Source organism: Molothrus ater, chromosome 1, assembly GCF_012460135.2.
Source record: "Molothrus ater isolate BHLD 08-10-18 breed brown headed cowbird chromosome 1, BPBGC_Mater_1.1, whole genome shotgun sequence".
Classification (NCBI taxonomy): domain Eukaryota; kingdom Metazoa; phylum Chordata; class Aves; order Passeriformes; family Icteridae; genus Molothrus; species Molothrus ater.
In genome coordinates, this window is record NC_050478.2 from 82,211,364 (window position 1) to 82,232,044 (window position 20,681).

Genomic DNA, 20,681 nt, shown 5'->3' on the forward strand with positions numbered 1-20,681 from the left:
AAAAAAGGATATAGAAGTGTTGTCACCTGCCATGAGCCAAACAACACTTATTTCTGAATGATGTGTTTGCACTTTTCTTTCTTTCTCTCATCAGTTACCTACATCTGCTATCATGCTTTGAAGATACATATTGTTCTTCAACATAGTATTTTTTGTAAGAGTAGGTTCAGCCCTACTAAGCAGTCACACCCACACAAATGACTCAAATGAAAGCAGTATTTTTTTATGAATACCAAGGTTTGCCAGGGAACGTCTGAGCATGCTACCATTACGTTCTTATTTTAACTTCATATATTCTGACAGTGTTTTCTTTTCTTGCGTTCACATGACCTGCAATCCTCAGCTGTGAGTTTTCTGCCTCACATAATGAAAATACCTGCTTTCAATGGGAGCCATGTGGTGACAGACCCTCCCCCCAAAACACGGGATAAGCAAATTGGTGCATCTCTTTTGTTGTCTGAAAACAACAATAATACACTAGTTTAGATCTCATTAGAAAAGAAGCCATCTTTCCCACTGAGGTCTGAAAGTACTTGGGTGTAGAATGCATATCACAGCTTCCTTTGAAAAATGGCAGTTTGTCTGGCATTTTTTATTGTCTGGCATCTTTTATTCCCAGATCTTCACAAGAATGCCCCAAGAATAGTGTGAAGAATGACAAATTTTGGTATCATTCCCCCTCTTCCCAAGCTCAAAAGGAGAGGTTTAAGGACAACCTGGAATGCTAAGTTCCTAACAAGACTATTATGCTTTTTTTTACCAAATAAAGGTGATGCTGAGATATTGGTAAGCTGTAAAAGGATAATGAAAATCCAGAGAGTACTGAAATGCATTTAGCAGAAATTTTAGAGCATTTTTCCTGAGTTGGTACAAAGCTTCTTAACATCAAAGTGCTCATGCATCTGTGTTATTTGGTGTCTTGTGGCATAAATGGACCAAATTAAAGTTGCTCAATAATTTCTTTTTTACGAAAGTTTGTGTGCCAAGTGAAAATGCATAACTGTCTTTGTGCAAGCATGTATTCAATCCGTAGCCCCCTGAAGAGGCAATATGTAGTGGCAAGTCTTTGAACTGCCTTGTTCAAAGCTCCCACCAACAGAAAAGATGAGGAGCCTGCTGGCCCTTTACAGACTCAGACAGCATGATTTTTGTATTTGACAGATATGGAGAGATGCTCACTTATAAAGGCAGTGACAGCACAACTCTATCTCTTCCCACACCTTTGAAAGAAACCAGAACTGCTGTAAGCATGATTTCAGAGCAGTGTCTCACCTGCTAGTGCATCTCTGCTAATCCAGTGTACCTAGATTGATAATGATTTTTTTAAGTTCCTTAAATCCTGGAATGGATTTGTGGATTTGGGCCCTGCAAGTACCACTTTAATGACATTTCTTCAGCTGTGCTTTCTCCTTCCAACTCCATGGTCAGGTCAACCTCTAGACAGCATCTATTTATTCTTCTCAAAAGACATGCATTAGGCACCTTCCAAAACAGAGTCTTCAATGTGCCAGGCACTGTGGGATGTATAATTAGAGTGTACCTGCCAAAGAGCTTAACAATTAAAAATACAAGTTCACCAACAGAGGCAGCTACACTAAAAGGAAGATCTTATAAAGAAACCAACTTTCCACTATGAGAATGAAAGCAGGTTTGATTAATTATTTCTCAATATTTGAACACAGGATCATTCATGACTTAGAGGGGGCCAATACTTGTATCATTTAAGGCAGCTTGGGCTCACAGATGTACAATAACCAATGGAGCAAAAATACTCAAGCCTCTCTCAGTATTCACTTTCCTAAACATTAAGAGGAAACAGTCCAGTTGTTAACAGTTGTTAAAATTCACTGGATGTAAAGACAGGAGAGCAAGTAATATCTAGAGGAAGGCCACAAAGATTATCATAGGGCTGGAACTTCTCTTTTGAAGACAGGCTGAGAGAGCTGGGGTTGTTCAGCCCGGAGAATTCTCCGGGGAGACCTTCCAGTACCTGAAGGGCCTAAGAAAGACTGGGACAAACTTTGTAGCAGGGTCCGTTGTGACAGGACAAGGGGTAATGGTTTTACACTAAAACAGCGTCGATTCAGACTAGATATAAGGAAACATATGATGAGGGTGGTGAGGCACTAGAACAGGTTTCCCAGGGAGGTGGTGGATGTCCTATTCCTGGAAACACTCAAAGTCAGGTTAGATGGGACTCTGAGCAATCAGATTCAGTTAAAGACATCCCTGCCCATGGTGAGGGGGGGAGGGAGCGAACTACATGACTTTTTAAGATTCTTTTCAACCCAAAATATTCAATGATTCTATGATCCTGAATGTTAAAGCTGGTAGTTAGAGTAATGAAGACTTAGTGGGACAGTACAAGCCTGAGATCTTTTTGCTTGTGCCAAGAACCAGTCATGCATTTGATGCAGAAGTCACTGAAACCAAGAGCTGCTGCAGGACTCTTTTATCATGCACGATTCCTTGAGACCTAATGAATCCCAGAGGATGATAAGGCACAATCATTTGATGTACTGCATGCAGTCATTCATTCAGTTTTCAAGTAGTAACCCTTCACAATCATGCAGTCCTACTGTCTCTCTGGGCCTCCTGTATTGCTCCATGCAGGATTCTTTCTCCTGATCAGTTTAGGCAGATCAGCTTGACGAAAACAGCTTTCCTCAGCCACTGACAGATGTCTTACTGTCTATCTAGCACCAGATCTAATGCTTACCCTCTCCCTTCAGCTCAGAACTATTTGATACTTATGTGACATTAGCCGATTTTTAACTTTGTTTTGCTGATCAGGTCTACACGTCTCAAACCTGAACAAGAGATTTAGACATCAGCTGAAACAGCTAATTTCAAATAAAATTGCACCTCCACTCTTCTCCAGTCTCCCTTGACCATGAAGACTGAGTTTTAGTTGGCATTTTGGTCTTAATGATGAATTATTAGGTGTGGCATGGTTAGACACTCTTTATCTCCATTAAATCTTAACGGCTACATTTTGCCTTTTGCTACTGAAATGGCTCATGGAAGTAAATGCAGTTAACGGACTCTGCTATTAAGTACATGTTGCTTGGAGATATAATAATGATACTTCAGAGTCTCTCCCACAATTTGCTAATGCAAAATTCACAATCACATTTAAAGTCATTTTTGCTAGTCAAACTATTAAGGTTTAATTTCAAGGTGGGAATTCTACCTAAAATTACCATCTCATGAATATCATGGAACATGATTATTTGTAACTCTGTAACATTGCTTATAAGGCACTAAGACTTTAAAATGCAGCCTATTAGGTATTACTGTAACATTCAGTCCACATAAAACTGGATGTGAACCAATAAAATGAAAACCTTTTTCTAAAAATTATGTACAGAACAACTCCTTTTTTTCTTGCTAGAATGTCTTTTACTGCTTGAAGGCCAAGTTTGAAGTGGGCTGTAAGCACTAGTAGAACTTTAGTCTAAGTGAAAAACAGTCATTGACTATATCTCCTTTTACATTTTTTTACTTAATAAATAACCATATGCACGAAGCCTAAATCAAGGTATAATTTAAACCCAAGCAGGTTCTTTATTTTCTTCTGATATATTTACAGAGTTTAAAAAAAGAGAAAATCTAGCCTGATCTTCATTTTACAGGTTACTAAATCTCTGAGATTCTTGCTGTTGTATAACTTTTGCATGGCTAAAGGTTATAATTCAAAGAGTTTTCAGCTAATGGACAATCAACAGCTTTTCAGAATAATTGTTTCCATTGCTAACTGCTTTCACTGATGAAAAGTCAATTTATATTCAGTTTTATATTATTTTCAGCCACTGCTTCTTTGAGTTTCTCCTCTCCCACCCTTACACACTAAATTCACTTAGGTGAATTTTACATTTTGGAAATGGAATTGGTTTTGTGTTTCTCTCCTCTCCTTCAAACAAAGCAGGAAAAAGAAAGAACAGAAAATCAACATTAACAAGACTAGAAAAATTTAACAATAAAATGGAGAGAACATTCTACCAACTATTTCAAGTGTTCACATTTAAAAGCCCACATTACATCATTTGGACAAGTTTAGTACTTAAGGTAATACCTGATTGATTAAGGGTCCCCTGAAATATGGGAAAACAAAATAAAACAGTGTAGGCATTATCAATATCTAAGTCCTTTATAAATCCTAAGTAACAAAAGTACCAGCAACTCAAGCAAGCATTAGGGTTACAATTTCAAAAGCACTGAACCTCACTCACTTGAAACGTGAATATTTATGCATTGATGTTGTGATGAAAACATTGCCTAAATAAATGTCAGAGTTCCCACTTTGCAGATGCAGAACTGAACTGAACACTTTCACGGGTTTACAAACAGAATCCACCTTAGCCAACAGGGCAAAACAAAGGAAGACTTTTGATCCCATGTACTGCTCATCCCATTAGACAACAGACCTTTCAGACTAAATGAGATCATTAAGATTCATGCTTTAGGCAATCTAATGACAGATTTACTCTATAATTGCTTACAGATTTACTCTATAATTTACTCTATAGTTGCAAAGGAATAATAAAATTACATAGATTTTCTGTTAGGAGAGAAAAGCACAGGTTGAAGTAACTTAAGTAAACATAAGCCCTAATGAATTTGTAGGTCAGTACTTTTGAAGTTTTGACGTAACTCTGAATTCTTTTATTATTTAAAAAAATCAAGCAAGTGAAACCAATAATGTACACATTATGATAATTTTGGGGTCAGCAGAGAAGCATCACAAAACTGAATAAAGCTTGGTTTGTTTCACACAAAGTCTTCCACAAATCCTGTGAGGAGATACTTCATTCTCTCAGCAATGCTGCTTTTCTAAGTGATGCACAGATGACTAAGGGACTTGTGCAATTCAAACCTGAGATTTAATTGTTTTCTGTTCATTATAAATAATATTTTTCTTTAACAAATTTAGCCAGGGTCTGAGCTCTTTTTGAGCATCCGGTTTGCAGAGGTCTCAACTACACAGTATGTTTTCCTTTGCTCTGCTTTACATTTCTGTCTCAGCCAATTGCCGTGCAGGTTCCTGGCATAGCAACAGGCCATAAATTTAACATCTAAACCAATACTGAATAACAACAACAACAACAAATCTTAAATGGACAAAAAAACAGGAAAAAATACCCCTTTTTCCCTTACCATGTTGAATACAGCCATGGTTAATATTATAGCAGTGGTTGTCAATGTAAGAGTGATCCTTGGCCAAGGACGGTTTGCAATTATTCCAGATGATTTCAGGATCCACAACAATGAAGCTGATGCTTTCTTGCTACATTGCTAAGTGCAAACAGTTTGGAAAAGAGAAAAAAAAAAGATCTTTAGTATATTTAATTAGTATAAACAAGGGTAGAATTAGGGTATGTCAAGACTGAGTGCAGTAATAATCTTACAGTATTGCACAGAACTATTTAACTATTATAGTCTCACGAGAATGACAGATGATGATTAAACATGAACACAAAGAAAAATTTATTTAAAATATCTACCATATTATCACTTCCATTAAATAATTATAATTTGCAAATACCTTACTAAATATTCAATACGTATTACTAATAATAGCAAAATACAGAGCTGACAGCAGTGTCATTACCTTTAACATCATCAAAACATCGAAAATGAACTGACTTGCCTTGACTGAATTGAAAGAGTCATGTTTAGTAGCCTCTGGAAACTTCAAAATGTAAATAATGACTCTGCAAAGTCTCTGACACAGAATAAAGGCTAGATGTATCCCTGGCAGCCCACAAAACAGGAAAGCTTTCAGGCTTTTCTTTCATCTTCTTGGAGTCTTATTTGATAATTATTTTAAATGGAAAATAACTCAGCAAAGCAAATCAACCTTCCCTAAAACTATCCAGAAGGCAAACAAGCATTTCATAAAAAACTGGATGTAAAATTTGACAAAAAATATTTAGTGAATAGAAAAATTTTCTTGTATAATAAGAAAAATTAACAATAAAAAACTCTGACTCATTTAATCTGTTTCTAAGAAGACATTGCAAAGTCAAAGTCTCCATTCATACATGTACAGTGCCTAGAGGCACAAGCGGCTTACAAAGAATAAACAAGGATTTGTGACGCATCCAATAAACATTAATTTTCCCAAAACTTTAACAATGAGGAGATAAGGTTGCCTAGAAGCATCTTGTGCCCTTTCCAAATGTCAAATTCAGTTTTATGCAAACTCCTGTAAAAAAGGCAAAGAAAATTTAAGGAACATGACAATCCCACAAAATTAATTGCTTTTTTTCAATGTGTGTTTTCTATTTACTTAATATTATCTGAGATGGCTTTACATATTGTTTTCACCCTTGCCCCAGCCATCAGCAGAGATACAAGCTTAGGAAGTCTCAAAAATGGGTACTCAAACATGAAAAACTAACAAACATAGAACTTATTTTACAGTACTGATCTATTTGTTCAGGTTCAATAGCTAAGGCACATCATGCTAAATTACACCACTACCCTACATGTGGGGTGTATTTTGCACGACAATCTTTATCATTCTGCACGTATATATTCTGCTCCTAATTATACATTATTTGGACAAATCCACTGTATATGCAGAGCTTTTTCACATATTGTTTCCATTTATGACAGGGAGTTTTGCATACTGAATTGGACAGATTCTGAATTCAGTTCCAGGAAGGTCAAAACAATCACTGGAATCTTAAGGATGGACAAAAAAAAGGGAAAATATCAGGCAACTTTTATATAAACATTACTCTTCTCCCTTACTAGAAACCCACCCAAAAACATAAACTCAAAGGATCTGCATTTTTGAACAAAAAATTCCTGCTCAAAAGCCTTTTTGACTCCCCAACCTTGTTTTTCAGTCCTAAGTACATAGCAGATTTCAAGATAATTTGAAATCACACATAGATTTTACAAAAATTTTGTCATCCCTCCCACTTCAATATAGTAAAAAGCACAAAGTATTGATTGCTGCTGTTGCTACAGGAGGGAAGTGTTCCGATGGATGCAGGGAATGGATCGGAGTAAAAATGAATCATTCTAGTCTTCAATGAATCTGTCTAGTCTGCCTAAAACCCAATTAGTCAGGGAGCATGGATTTATGGCAAATTAAAACAGTCATGAAATCGTGCCCTAATTACTCTTTACCTTTATTATTGCTCACCTGGAGCTTTACTACAACTTAACCTACATTGTTCTGTGACTTTCTTGGAAATTTAAAAGCAGCTGGATAAGTTTAAATTGCCTTAGACACAGAAAAGTAGACAAGTACACTGAGAAAGTACTAGGAATATAAAATAGCTAAGAAGTTATATATATATATATGTAAAGCTGTACACTGTAGTCTTCCTGAATTACATTACATTACATACTGTTCAAGGAAAGCCTTTAGGACTAGAAATTCCAAGAAAATAAACTAATGATGGAAATAAATTATATGGTCTAAACAAGATAAATTGAATTATGAATTTTACAGGGTTTATGCTACCTGATGAGAACCTGATCAAATCAAATACAAATGGTGATGATCAAAAGGGCAATGACAGTTGATGAGTAACATCATCAACAGAAGCCACTGAGTTTGCTGCTTTTAAGATGACTGAAAGAGGTTGCTGCAGTCATGATTTCTGATAGGAAATCTACCAAGAAGCTTCAATGAAAAATCTTCCTTTCCAGGATGCCCTGCCTTTTAAGAGTGATTCCTGCCTAAAAGGCTAGCAGGCTAGCACAGGATAGGTAATTTTGCTAGTGGGCAGAAACTTGGAATTGTGTAAAACACAATGGTATATCTTAAGGCCATTATGGGTATGTGGAAAACTTACATGGCATTTAGGGAATGGGACACAGGAGAGGAAAGGAAGGCATAAATGTGGACCAGATATGTACAAATATAGGTAGATGGTGACGAGAAGGGATGAAAGGAAATGGATGCAGGTGAACACTTTTCTAAATGAGTGTATTGCATATTGTTATTAAATTCTGTCTCTAACCATCCTCTGTGTAAGTGCAGTCCTTATTCTGAGCCTGCATGTGTGTGAATGGCAGCAAACTTCATGCTGGACTAGATGGCAAGGGGCACAGGATGGGTGCCACAGGAGAGAGATCATGTAGGTGAGCAACTGAAGGTGTCAGGAGCTGAGCTGTCTCAGACCAGTCCCTGAGGAAACCCACAGGGTGTGTGGGGGAGTGTGTGCATAACCACAAAGAAAATTCAAACAGAACTGGCTGGCAAGCAGAAGATCTACATTTGGAAAGACCCAAGGGTTGAACTAGTCACTTTGTAAAGGGGGCAGAGCCTGGGTATGGATACTGTATTGACTAAAATTCCAGATGTCAGACCCACGAGTGAAAGTGTGCCTGTGGATGATGGCAGTCAGGAAGTGTGTATCACATCAGACCTGATCCTCCAGAAAGAAGGAACTAGACCATCAGTGTGGATCGTGTTTACATGAGTGTTGCACATTGTTACATGGCTGCTGTAAGAGAGCTGTTCTGTCTGTGGATCTCTGAGATTGGTCCTCTGTGTATGGTGTACGCCCATTTTCCTATTGGGAACACATGCCCAGCCTTACTACAGGTTGCACCTCAGACTTCAGTGGGAGTGGGACAGGAGGATCCCCTCCCTGGGTTTTGAATTCCATCAAATCTTGCTTCAGTGAGTCGGGGAGGAGCACTTCCCAGCTCCTGACCTCCACTGGACCCAACAAGCTCTAGCAGCCCTTACTTTCAACTTCAAAACCTTAAAAATCATGTCTCAGTAAAAAATGCAAAACCATGTTGGAAAAAAGGTGTTTTAGTGTTGTGTTTTAGTAGTGCTACACAATGTCAATTGAGTTTTCTCTACTCATATAAACAATTTGTGTTATCTTAACAGTTTGTGTTATCTTAATTCTGAGGATAAAACTAACTTTCACACAGAAAAAAATCTCTGCTGAACTTCAGTATCTAACTACAAGAATGTCGGCATCAAATGATGGTGACTTTTCAAACTTTTCTACTTTAACATCAGTGCTTCCAATTGTTAAATTTGAACTTTCTTTGTATTTGAAAGTAATAATTGAAAAAAATTACAGTATAGAATTGCTGAGACTACTTAGCAATGCCCATGCTGAGAACAGCATGTATTGCTGAGAACTTCCTTTGTTTTTAAAGTGTCTGGAAAACAGGTACAGGCTTATGTAACTTCTGTACTAAAATGCCTTGCAATAATTCCATTTTTTCTTTGCTTACAAGATTTTTGAACAATATCATCTGACCTTGCTAATATATTTTAGCAAGGAGAACTTATTGGACTGATTTTCTACACTTCTTCACAAAAATGTTTTCCTGATATCATTAGGAAAAAAAAAAACAACAAAAAACAAAGCAACTTTATCACTTAGAACAGGCCTGGAAAACAACATAAATTTCAGGAAACAATGTATCATTCATACAATGTGATTAATCAATAAGAGGGATTATTTCCATTGCTCTTCCTAAAATTACAAGACATTGATGGTTCTAGCCAGAAGAACAATGTGAGTTATGTTAAAAGTGCAACTTTAAAAATTAAGTTCTAGGTAGTTATTTCCACTTGTCAAACAGAAGCACAACAGAGTGATGTATTTCTTACCAGTCTGTTAATGCACAGCTCTGAGTTCTGGAGGGGGAAGAACCCTGTTTATTTAGCACATCTGCCCTCCCCACCTTATTTGTTAAGCCAGTGAGAGTCCTGAAAGGAAAACTTGTGACAAAACCCTAAAAATGTTTAAGCCATTGAGTAGATATTCCTTGGAAAACATGAAAAAATACACTGTTGAATAATAATTCTCTGTGTGAATAACAGATTTGCTGAACTTCATTTCACTTTTGAGCACTCCAGACCCAGCCCATATCTAGTACTACTGCAGCAGTTCAGTACTTCTGAAAATCTGGGGAATCCCTAGAAGCAGAACTGGAGGGGTGGTGGTAATCATTAAAACCACTCTTAAAAGCAGACTTAGGCAGGTTTATTTTGCTGATTCCATCATACATTTTTATTGTGTTATGTCTCCTTTGCAATTTTCTGAATAAAATGGAGAATGAGATTAAAGAAAGAATCAGTTGTTGAAAGCATGCAAGGAGGATAAAACATCAGATCTCAGTAGCATTAGAGAGTATCACAGTGTTTATTCTAAGTGGAGCTTGGTTCAGTGTTTATCATTTTCTGACTAGAAATAATAGGTATTTGTAGCATGAGAGGTGACTAATGTATTACCTTTTCATCTGAACATGTTAAATCTGATATGACAGCACAGCATGATAATGAGTAATAGCTTATTTTGAATATTCAGGACATTAAAAATGTATCCTGTGTTGTCTTTCCACACACAAAAACCTACTTCAGCATTTAATAAGATGAATGCTGTCTTTTTGAGTGGGATCAAGGAACTGGTGCGAGAACTAATTGTGACAGCTATGTTGTAGATGAAAGACAATGTTTCAAGAGCTGTCACACTTCTTCAGATGCTAGTTGAGGTTGGAACATCTTCACTGAAAACTTCTTATTTACAGAAAAAGCCAGTGAATCAGATTTTCTATAGTTCTATTGTTGTTCTTTTAATTTTGCATTCAAATACAACTCGATATTTTACCAATACTGATGCTTCAAAGAATGTAATCAAGAGAAACAAAATTCAGATTTTTAACATGCTCATTTTCTCTCAGAGTTGAAGAAGACACCAAAGTTCAAACCCAAAGAACTTGCTGACAGAAATTACATTCACCTAAGCTTGGAGAAGGGGGATTTTGCTATACAGACACAAGCTTTAACTTTACGTACTTATTAATGCTCCTAATGTTGACAAAGTACTTCTAAAACAAGTACTGTAACACCAAGATTTTGAATTTCATGGTGGCACCTGTAAATCTAAGCCAGGAATTTTGAATCATACAAAATACATCCAGGTGAAAAGTCTACTCAACTTCTACCTCATACAAGTGACTGGACAAAATCTAGAATCCTGAATAAAGAAATAACAGCAAAAACTAAAGTCAGCATCACATTTTTAATTTCACCATACTTTGCAGTGTTAATCATCCTTTACGATAGGTCATGTTAAAATGGCCATGTGGTTCACTTCAGCTGTGTCATTCAAAGGAAAGAACACATCAGTGTTCCAGGCTGACCTGGAACAGAGGCTGGACAGAGTTAAGAAGGAATAAAGTAGGCATTTATTAAAAGACCTTCAAAGGATACACCTTGGGCAATACAAGAGCCCAGACATAGCTCTACCCAAGATGGATCCAAGATGGATGCGAGATGGATGATTGGTCACAAGTTTTCACACTTCTATAAGTTTTGGTCCATTTACATACTGGGGTTAATTATCCAATTACAGCTTCAGGTTATGAAGTCCCATCTTGCCAATTTGCTCTCCTCAATTTGCCATTGTTTATACTTTTTGTGCCCCAAGCTGTGACTAAGTCCTTGGTTCTTGGGGTGGAAAAGGATTCTTTTGTCTAACTAAACTGTGGAGAGAACTTGCTAACATGCTATATGAAATTCAGAGTCACACACCAAGGCAGTACGGAATCTGAAAAATGTGAAAGCTAAAACTAAAGGCATTATTTCAGCCCCCATAGAGGCTTGACAAGGTCTTTACCTTGTCAAGTCTCTATTCTAAATATCTACTAATAACAGGTAATTAATAATAGATAAATATCTAACAACAGTGAATATCTAACAGTAAATACAAATATGCCTTTAGGCAGTCAGAGTTCAGTCCTGGCACTTCCTGTGCTGCTTTCCTCACTCAAGAAAACATACAGTCACTGTGTTATATGCTACTTTAAGGTGTTCTCAGTCCCTCCCATCAATGTTTTAATTTTTCTCAGGAAATATTTAAGAGCCACCAGCTCCGAGAAGACTCAAACCTGAATGACATTTTAAGGACAATGCTCAGGGCACTGAACTAGAGGAAGGATTTCCAAATGCTGAGTTCTACATTGGCCAAGTCTCGATCTCCAAGGGAGATTCTACCATCTAAAAACTGTCTCACACAACAGGAGCTCTGATCTGAGCCCATATTCCAGTACTAGCACATCACAGGTATCAGCACTCAGGTAATACATGTACAGACCACTGAAAACAATCTGGATATTCTGTTTTTCTGCTTTTTTAATAATCATAGGAAAAATTGTTTGCACACTAGGAAGCACACTTGGGTATTTGAAATTAACCTACAATCTCTCATCATGGTCAAAAACACTAAAGGGCAGCATTGCTGGATTTAAAGAATTATTAAAAGAGAATTTTTGGCAAAGCAGACATAAACAATGTGGTTTTCACCAAGTTAGGAAATTCTTCAGCTGGCTTCAATCATGTAACTAATGTTGTAAACATGTAACTCAAGAAGCTCAGTAAGAAGAAGGATTTTTGTTACTGAAATCAGTACACTTATAAAAATTCCTGAAGTCTGAACATGGTACTTAACTAAGTGGTGATGGATTTGCTGTTGTAGTGCCCCTATTAGAGACTCATCAGAATGACTTTTAGGATTGATGAGCCTCTTTCATGGACCCTGCTGTAGGTGCCAAAGTGCTTCTTTAGGTTTTCCTTGCCTAATCATCCCTGTTTTAATCTTCATTTAGTGGCAAAGCCTTACAATTGAAGAAACGAAAGGGCCTAGATCTTTCATCTACATCTGTGTTAAAAGACACTCATTTCAAAGGCAAAACTCCAGATGGAAAATAATTTCCAAGTAGTGCTGGTGCTGACATTTCTCTCCTTACAAGAGCTTTTAAATATCTTTTGTGTACACAGTAGTTATAACTGTACCTAAGTACTAATGCCAATTGCTTTAAAATTAAATACAAACCCCTGCAAAAAAAAGTAAAGATCACTCTGAATGCAGTGATGTGGTGTAAATAATATGCTCTTTTCTAGCAGGAACAGGGCTCATGTACTGGCTGCCCTTTGTCAGAGACTTCAGTAACCTCAAATCAGAACATCTTTCTCAACTGTGAATCCAGTTATTTTCTGCTGTTTATTCTGTTGGTACCTTGTTCTTCTAATTCCATTGTTCAATTGGGCATCTAAGAGAGACTATAAACATGTCCAGATCAGATGACATTACTTCTATCTTCTCTGTTAACTTAAGTAGTCAAACAGGTTTGCAAGGTATAGGCTTATGCAGCAAAAAAAAACCATTTCATAATAATAAAACGTTACTGGCACAAAGAGAATTTCACATCAATTAAGTGCATGTATGTCCCAGGTAATGCAAATAGATTTTTGAGACAGTACTTGCACCAATGCATAAAGAACATCTGCTTGAGAAAAATACTTCTTTGGCCAGCTGCCTCAGCTACCCCAAAGATTTTTCCTTTACATGCTTAGTGCGTTTTTTTTCCCCCACTGAATGCATTACATTTTCCAATGTATCATTTAGGTGCCAGATGATTGCTTCCTTGCCTTCACAGCAGGAGGTAAAACACATCTAACACTTACCAGGTCTGAGGCATTTCACATGTATTCTATGAACTCATCTGTACTTCAAGAAGATAAAGGGAAGAGACACAGAAAATACCTGAGCTAAAGAACAATCACTGTCCTCTATTCCTCTATCTGGGAAAAAAAATGCCTCGACGGAAATGAAAAGAAAATATTCAAAGTTAATTAAAAAGAAGGGCTTACATTTAGAATATGAAAAAATAAGACAAAAAGGATCTTTGACTAAAAATATTCATAATCTTTAAGATTATGAGTATCTCTGAATACTGCAACTATCCAAAAAAAACCATTAAAAAAATTAATAGGCACAAAAAAATAATTTGAATATAGAACATATAAATTCCTTTCAAGTTTCAGCATATATGCCATTTTAGCTAGGATTGAGCAAGGTTTAATGCCTATGGGCAAATGACTATTTCTGTGAGAACTGTCAGCTCTCCCTGCCCTTGGCCTGTTTGCCCAAGACCAGCAGGGGATGCCACAAAGACAGGCTCTGGAAGTCTGTAACCTCCTTATTTGTGCTTCTACGGTGCTGCATCGTTTGATGGAAAAATTCCTATTCTTCTCTAATGGCTGAATTATCACTTCGCCCCAGACTGAGCTGGGCCACGCTGCAGTGCTGCTGAACAGCAGAATCAATTAATAAACTCAGAGTGAAACAGTGAGCATAAATCTATACTTACAATATTGCAATTAAATTCCATAAGAGCTAGTAATTTTAGCATTACAGTCTGGATCGAGTTTTTTGTTCTGCCAATGAAATGAAAATCACACAGAGAAATTTTTTCAATGTTGTTTTTTTGGGGGATTTAGTCTGTGGTGGTTACAGCCACATGTGATAGGTGAAGACTGAGAGTGCAAAGTGTCAAAAGTACTAAGACAAGTACATATAACACAGTGATACCCAGGTGTCCTAAACTGAACTTAGATTTTGCTGTCTTTACTGGCATTTCAGGTCCCACTCTGTAAATATTTGACTGCTACTGCAGTTCTGGAGCTCAGGTTGGTGGTGAGGCCTGACCCTGGCTGGGCACCTTGGGAACACCAGGGCAAGAACGAGCCCAAAATGTTGGGCAGAGAGAGGAGGAGGGAACACAAAGAGAGAAACAGAAGAGGGAACCCCAAGGCTGGAGGAGCAGGCACGTCATGCTGGAGCACGACTCATGGAAGATCTGTGCTGGAGCAGGTGATGTTCCTGAAGGAACTGCAGCCTGTGGAGTCCTGAAAATTGAGTAGAGTGGAACTGGGGAAGGAAGGAGCAGCAGAGAAATGTCTATGCACCAACCACTCTCCCCTACTTGTTCTTGTTGACAGAAGGTAGAGGAATCTGGAGCAGAGGAGTGAAGGTAAATTTGGGAAAGGGAGGTGTAATGGTGTGGCTTTAATGTTTGGTTTTGTTTCTTACAATGCCAATCTATCCTAATTAGCAATAAATTACATCAATTATCCCCAAGTTCAATCTGCATTTTCTCTGAAAATAACTGGTCAGTGATCTCCCTGCCTTATCTCAAGCCATGAGCTTTCTCATTGTATTTTCCTACCCCATCCTTCTGAGTGAGGCAGAATGAGTGAGCAGCTGGGTGAGTGCCTGTAGCTAACTCACCAGATTTCATCTCTCAGGATCAGACAGGCACAAAAAATTCTTGGGTTTTTTGGTGCATTTTTAGATGAGAGATATTTGGTGATTTTAAACTCTGTAATTGTGTGTAAGTGCATGTACACACAAGCAAATCCACATTTACTACGTGCCTTCTATAAGGGAATCCAAAATGTACCTCTTTAGAAAAAGACGTGTGAAAAAGCCCCAAATAAACCCAAACCTATTCAGCCTTAGGATGATAAAGCCTGATTTCTGTTAACAGTGTCACTGTTGTGTGAAAACTCAGATATCACTATTAGTTTCCTTGAAATTTTAGACTTTTACTTCTAAAAAAAAAAAACATTTACAGTGATGGGTCAGATTGTGCAATAAATATGCTACCAAAATATAACATAGGGTGTCACTGTGGTTAAAGCTGCAAAACAATGCTTGGATTTTGACACAAAGGAAGAAATCTTAGGGAGAGAACAAGGGAAAGGAAAACCTACTGCTTGTTTTGTTAGCTGTTTCCCAGGTTCTTGTCACCTTAAGGTGGGTTCTCGTCATCTTAAGAACTACATCCATGCACATGAAGGAAAGACAACACTGCATCAACTATGGTCATAACTTTCTGAAATCTTCTTAACAGCATAGTTTCTGTATTAGAGCAGCTGAACTCACAAAGACATGGACATAAATAACTCCTCTTCAAGTTGCTGAGGTTAGAACATGACAACTGGCAAGTCATCAGAAATGCAATGATGGGTCTCCATTGCTATTCACAGTATTTACAGTACTTATTGTGACATGGGCAAAAAGGCATTGAAAATAGGTGTAAGATTTTATTCAAGTGGCCCAAATCTACAACTCTGACTTGGGATATTGCTTAGCCATCTCTTTAAATGCAGAAAAATATATTTGTATTCCTTCTAAGTAACACTATAAATAAAAGGCCCATGAGAATGTATGCCCCAGCACTTCTTGATACCATTTCATTAGCACCTCTTTTTCCTACTGGAAAAGGCTGGCTTTTCCTTGAAGGATTTTTTAAAATTAGCTTATTCAAGAACTGTACTCTGACTTCATCATTTTATGCTCAATTTACTGTCAATAACAAACAGAAGTCAAGTATAACATTACCTAAGAACTAATTTTTGCTGTTAAGTAATAGCAACACCTCTAAGACCTCACTCTAGTGATTAAAAATATTTAAGATTATCGTTGCATTATATTTCAGATTAATTCCTGAGCAGTGGCAGCATCCCTAACTTATTGGAAAGGTAACTAAAATGTATATTAATTATATTTTATTAAAAACATGTCCTGGTTAATTACAAGCCTCCTAAGAGAGAGAAATTATAAAAACCTACTTCCTCTGGGTTTTTTCTTTAACTACCTTGTCATACTGTTTTACTGCATACTGAAGTAATTGTCTTTCCCATGTGCTTTTTTAATAAAAGATCTTCTAGTTTTCTCTATGTGAACTTATGCAAAGACAGAGGAGGACAAGTGGGGATGCCATATCCAAATTGCATTCACTTTGTTACAAATCATGAAACTCCTTATCCTTATTATAAATGGAGTTCTGTGTTGGATCTATTTGAGAACTGAAAGGAGAGACATGCTGAAAGGCAAAATGGTTTGCCCAAATAGTGAATTAAATTCTTAAATTCAGCATAATATTACATACACTTATAGGTATTATAATAACACCTGGACCACACAGTGACAAAACTGGAAATTTACTAAAACATTTTTATATTTCAAATGAAATTGTTATGGTGAAATATTCTTTAAACTCAGAAAATGGTCTTATACAATACTTAAACAAATACACAGTCCTGCAAATTAAAGCAATCATAAGATAAGTCACCTCCTGTAAGCACAATAGCAAAAAAAAATTTGAAAAGGCAATCTATCAAACAATAATGAAAACCTCTCAGATGATCCAGTTTCATATGAGAAACAGAATATTAGTGTCAATACAGACAACTACTGCATTGGCATTTTCTGCTTTTCAGATAAATCAGGACATTTTACAAAAAACCAACATGGACAAAAGAATGCCCACAGGAGCCTGAGTATGCAAATCCTTCTTTCTTTAACTGGTACTCTGCGAAGGCAGAGTGACTTGGCAAAATCAGAACATGTTATTTCAAAGCACCCATCAACTAATGGATTAGATTGCCTTGAATACCTACCAAAAGCTGTCCAGCGAAACAGATAAACAAAATGAAGGAAAGAAAGAGAAATGCAGCTCCAAATGAAATTCCAAGAATAGATGTTCTAGAAGAAAAGGAAAACAGGTATTAATTTCTTGGTTACACATTTGTAACGTGAAATTTCTTTGTCTATAATACTGATGATATGTAAAAGTACTATATGCAAGTTGCAACTTCCAAACATCAACACCATGGAAAACCAATTCAAACCCTCTCCTCAATGGCAGACATTTCCCCAGCCATTTTCTCACTTCAGGAATGCTTGAATTAAATTAATTCTAACTTGCAAAGTTATTAACATGAGAAGCTAATAATTTCCACATGTATAAAGACAGAGTACATTAAAAGAAGCAATGCTTTGTTTCATTTTAACTTTAGAAAGCCTGTACTAAAGAAGATCCTTGATGCTTTAGTTTTGGTTTTTTTTTTTGGTTGATTTTACAATAATAAGAGAGCCTAACAGACACACAAAATAAACTTGCTGGTGGTGAACATTCCCCTCTAAATGCAGAAAACTGCACAGGTCAGTGATATCCATTTTCAGTGTCTTGCAGCAGAAGCTGTGATGCTGATCATCCTTACTCAGTGCTACCATTCATCCTTTTCTTGTGTGTTATAAATAGGAAGGTCTAGCCAAAGCAGCATCCCTGGATACTCAGTAAACAGAGAATCAGTAACAATCTGTGCATTTCTTCATTCATTCCTTCCTTCATTCATTCTGCACATGTGGAAATCTCTCTCTAGGAACACCACAGTAGAGCATAATTGCTCCATCAGGCACCATGTAAGAGCTTCTCAGCACATCTGCTTAAGGAAAGATCCAGTGGAACCTAGTTATATTTAATGAATGCCAAGAGAAGAAGACCAGAAGCTCTGGATCAACAGAGTTGTTTAAGCATGGGACCTAGATGCAGTCATGAAGTCCCTGAGTACCTGCTTTCAGATTTAGCCTCAGATTTGACACTTTTACAGAATTAAAAAAAAAAAATTCTCAACTCCTTTGAGCCTCAGCAAACATCTTACCTTACCAGACATTATATGCCAGAAATATTAAGAAACATATTGATCTGTTTTACCAACAGTGTTATACAATATATTTTCAGGAAAGAACAAAAAAGCATTAACATCACCAACAAATCTGATGACATTAAAAGCATTTTGGAGAGTAATTAATGAGCTTCCTTTCCAAACATTCAGAGAACTTGTTATATATTAAGTATTAATCATCAGATTTTGGGCTGCATCAGCAGACCTGATGAAAAACAAATGACTGAGAATCAATAACATATATTAATTATGAAATAATATTTCTTTAAAAAGTCATTTGAAGATCATTATTGTTTATGAATACATGTTCTCCAAGATTTTCTCATTGAGACTGAGACAGTAAGCAGTACATCAGAGTATTAAAACTAGTATTCTACTCTTAGGAATTGAAAAATCTCATAAGCTACAGAAGAGATGAAAAAAAGAAAAAAAAATTGGAAACTAAAATCAGGGCCAGTTAGGAAAGAAACAGGTTTATTTTTTACATATACATAAACATTGCCAATCTTATATATCCTTAATTAACATTCAAAGAACCTTTCCTACATTTCAAAATATAACTATTCTTTCTTTGATATGAAGAATACAAGAAAGGGGCCTCCACATCATAAAAAAAGGCTCAACACAAGAATAGCCTTATCAGTCAAGTTTGGAGTGCATCCTTTCAGCAGAAGAAATGAAGATGTTTGAGAAACTGGAGAGCAAGGGAAATAAAATTAACGTGGCATAAAGAGAGCTTATGCAAAGAGTACTTAATCTCCCGGGCAACAGACAAGAACAAAAGGTCTTTGTAGCAGCTTCACATAATCAATGATGTTATTGAGGGAGCACAAGAATTACACCGCAAGGTGAACAGGACAAAAAGACTGAAGGTAATAAAAAGTGGTATCTTAGAATCCAGATTTGAGTGATGAAAACCCACAGTATTTTTGCTCCCCACAGCCTCTTTTTTCTGGGAATATCAAGACTTCTGTTCCACTTAAGCTAAGACAAAATGGTTTCATGCTGCTCCTAGAAGAAAAGAAGTAGGCTGAAAATAGTATGAAGAGAACCAAAATGCTAAAAATTAAGTGCCACCATAAAAAAGTCTCGTTTGAAGCAATGACCATAGGAAAGCCATAATATGATTTCTTTTTTGTCACTGAAACATTAGAAAACAAGTACAGGTCTTTACAGTAAACCAACCTTGCTTTTGTTATGTAGAGTTACCAAATGCATTACATTGACAGATTTGGGCAGAATATTTAGTCAGAGGATCACCTGAAATTGCATAAGCCATGTAAATGTTTAACTGCCTCTTCTATGCTTCAAGGAATGACCTCATTCTGCTCCCTGCTACAGTCCCCCACCAGAAACCCAACAGGACAACCCTTGACCATAAACTACAGAGAGACAGTTTAAAAGTGAGGAAGCAATATGAGAACTTTTCAAGCTTCAGGTAATTCCATGTCAATATAATTTATGATCTTTGCTAACCTTGCATTTTTCTGGTTTCATTAGGAAATATCTGCTTCAGACAATTCATTTTTATCAGTGGTACAAGATTGGAAAAAAATTATATTTATGTGTATCTCAGTACCTATTTAACTGAAAACCAGAAATTTCTTTTTATTCTTAAATTCTTCAGAATTTTTTTTAACTGAAAACCAGAAATTCAATATCTTTATTTTTCAATAAAGATATTGAAAAATGCAGTAAAGAATGTGGTTTTTTTCCTACAATTTTGTAACTTTTAGGAAAATATGTGACTTTTGGCACATGTCCTTCAATGCAGAGCATTTCCTTAGCTAGTAGATAATTGTTATCCATGTTCTGAACAATAAGACTGCAAATTCTCTTGAGGGGATAAAATCACAATGAAGCCACTGCAACTGACAATAATACAAGCCAATACTGAATTCAGACTTTTTTGGTATCCAATAGTAGCTATTTATTTCTTAAAGGCATTGATACTTTCACTAAGCCATCAAAAGATTCAGTATCTATGGAGACTGTATGGCAGTTTCAATGTTAAAACAGTATCAGTTCAGTTTTATAATTCCACTTGAACTGTTGTTGTTTGTTTTAATACAGGGGAAAAATAGTTAGTAATAATGCTTTCCTTTCACTTATACCATCTTCTATCTTCTGTGCCTGCTTTCACGCAAACTTTCCGAGTACTCCCTCTCCTATGAAGAAATTCACTTGTGCCTGATCAAAAATATAATGTGAAGGCCTCCTAACCATGACTGTTAGTTTGGCATGACTCAGGAACACGATGGCCTCAGAGAGTGGAGACTTTGGAAGAATCTTAAATGTAGCCTAAATACAATCCCTTACTTGAATACTATAAGAAGTACCTCCTGTTCAATAGAAATATACTTTC

The 20,681-nt window shown here is 36.6% G+C and overlaps 1 protein-coding gene across 1 annotated transcript in view; it reads right to left on the reverse strand.

The window, feature by feature from the left end:
• The window catches only part of ADCY2 (adenylate cyclase 2), a 206,834-nt gene that overhangs the window by 28,660 nt on the left and 157,493 nt on the right, over positions 1-20,681 (reverse strand). Inside the window, exons 15-16 of the mRNA XM_036400040.2 lie at positions 17,249-17,333; positions 5,158-5,295 (exon numbers count right to left, since the gene is read on the reverse strand). Coding sequence (XP_036255933.1) covers positions 5,158-5,295; positions 17,249-17,333 — 223 coding nt within the window. The remainder of the gene's footprint in view (positions 1-5,157; positions 5,296-17,248; positions 17,334-20,681) is intronic.